This window comes from Salvelinus sp. IW2-2015, linkage group LG17, assembly GCF_002910315.2.
Source record: "Salvelinus sp. IW2-2015 linkage group LG17, ASM291031v2, whole genome shotgun sequence".
NCBI classification, from domain to species: domain Eukaryota; kingdom Metazoa; phylum Chordata; class Actinopteri; order Salmoniformes; family Salmonidae; genus Salvelinus; species Salvelinus sp. IW2-2015.
In genome coordinates, this window is record NC_036857.1 from 8,608,249 (window position 1) to 8,610,575 (window position 2,327).

Consider the following 2,327-nt stretch of genomic DNA (forward strand, 5'->3'; position numbering starts at 1 on the left):
AACATGTATAGTATAACACTCATACTGTACAGTACTGTGAGGATTCTAGTTCTCCCTCTCTCCTGCATTTGGCCAAAAGTTCTCATCAACATCACATCATGTCTTCTCTGGCGATGCATCTTGGAAAGTATCTTCTGGAATGTCTAATCCAACCCTGGCAGTCTTCAGGAGAAGTGTCTCCTTACCTCGCATCCAGTAAGGACATCTAGTCATGTGGATGGTGGTCACCTTCCACCTCCACGCAGAAAAACTSCTCTATGGGCTTTAGGAAGGGGGAATATGGAGGCAGAGATAGTACTGACATCCTGGGATGTGCATCAAAGTGGTGGAATACCACATTATCCCACACAACAACGAAGGTAGGGGAGTTTCTTGCCCCTCTCTCCTCCGCTGACAAGTCGATTATGCAGGTCATCCAGAAAAGAAACGAGCSTCTCTGTATTGTAGAGGCCAATGAGGTATTTGTGTAACAGCAAACCATCATTGGACAGTGCTACACACATTGTGATGTTAGCTCCTCTCTGGCCTGGGACATCCACGGTTGCTCTCTGTCCAATCACATTTCTTCATCTGCGGCGTGTTTTTGCCAGGTTGAATCCAGCTTCATCCACAAAGATGAATGTATGTGCAGTTTGCCTGGCTTCCATCTCCAGTATTATCTAATACAGTAATACAGTAAATCCACAATTTTACAGTACTTTACATTATCCATAGCTGTGTTTGTACCCTGTTTGGTTATTGAACAGACATCTTACCTGGACATATTGATACCAGAGTTCTTTCACACATTCACTTTTTCTCTCAAAGGGTACCGTGTACAACTGCTTCATCCTTAGTTTCTCTAGGACTCTGGTAATTGTTGTTGTGCTGACCGTTTTCACATTCCCAAAAGTGATATTGTCTTCCAGCACTCTGTCCTGAATTTCCCGCAGTTTTATTGCATTGTGGCCAATTACCATGTCAATAATGGCAATTTCCTGCGCATCTAATAATATTCTGCCTCTCCCTCCTGTGGGAGGCAACCTTTGGATCCTACTGAAAAACACAAAACAATCAATATATTTCAAAATGTCAGTACATGTAAAAATGTGAACATACTGTATTGTACTGCAATAATAGTTAAATTGTCATTGAAGGATGCACATCTCACCTGTTGTTTTACCGGAAAATTTGTACTATTGATGCAACTGTTGAACGCTGAAGATTTGGTTCCACCCTTAAACCAGCCTCTCTCAAATGAGACCATGGTTTACAACAATAATTGTGGCCCTTATCTCATCAGAGACCACCGCTCTTGGTCTTCCTCTCCTTTGTCCTCCACACATTCTCCCTCTCCCTGCCACTCTTCTTGCCCCACCAACCTTCCTTGATCCATGTTTCCAAACTAAATCATTCCGAAGCCGTCCTCTTATGTCTGTTTGATAACGAGATTAAAAACAGGACACTTTGGTAGGCTTTCAGCTGAAATTGCAATCAGCTGTGTTTGGAATAATTACATTTTCTGCTGAGATTTTCTATATGTTTCAATCTGGTTACTGCAGAAATGCACAACATTTGCCATCATTCTGTTTTGAATGTGTTTTTAACAGTTTTGGAAACAGTGTGTCAGCATTTGAAAACATGCTGCAAATATATAGTTTAGCAGGTGGTGGAGTATGAATGAGAAAAGAGCTCATGGATTTCGGAGAATGTGGTCATTGAAAGCATTTTGTGTGAAAGCAATGAAAAATGATTCACAGCTTGGACCACATACACTTCTGTTTCGCTGACTGTGTGAAGAGTTTTGACAATGTAACTTCAGTTTTGACCAATGCATGTTAGCAATTGAAAAAAAACGGTAATAACAACATGGCACATGAATATGTCCCACCTCCACCCCAGGTCCCCAAGCTGCTGTCTATGGAGCCTAGGAAAGGCTCTCGTTCAGGGGGAACCAGGGTGACCATCAGGGGGGAGCACCTGGACACTGGCTCTCAGGTCAGAGTCAAGGTCAACGGCACCCAGGACTGCACCATACTCACGTGAGTCTTACTGTGTGAATTATTAAATCGTCTTCACTGTTGGACTTGTATGTTGCTGTGCTGAATCTGTAGGCTTTGTGTTATTCTAAAGGAGACAGTCCAGTTGAGTTGTTTGGTTATATCGTGCGTGAGGTATTGTTATTTCTTCAGCTGCTGCATTTGTTGTCTGTTCAGAGGCTCTGTTTTGGTTCTTGGCTGTATTTGTTATGGAAACTGTCTTGGTGTGTGGTTTTATTATGCTGATTGTGTGGTATTATTGTGTCCTTGTGCATCTCCGTGTGTGTGTGTGTGTGTGTGTGTGTGTGT

The 2,327-nt window shown here is 42.5% G+C and overlaps 1 protein-coding gene across 1 annotated transcript in view; it reads left to right on the top strand.

The window, feature by feature from the left end:
* LOC111976559 (plexin-D1-like) overlaps nucleotides 1-2,327 on the top strand; it is a 99,600-nt gene that overhangs the window by 71,599 nt on the left and 25,674 nt on the right. The window contains 1 exon segment of the mRNA XM_024005477.2: nucleotides 1,882-2,021. Coding sequence (XP_023861245.2) covers nucleotides 1,882-2,021 — 140 coding nt within the window.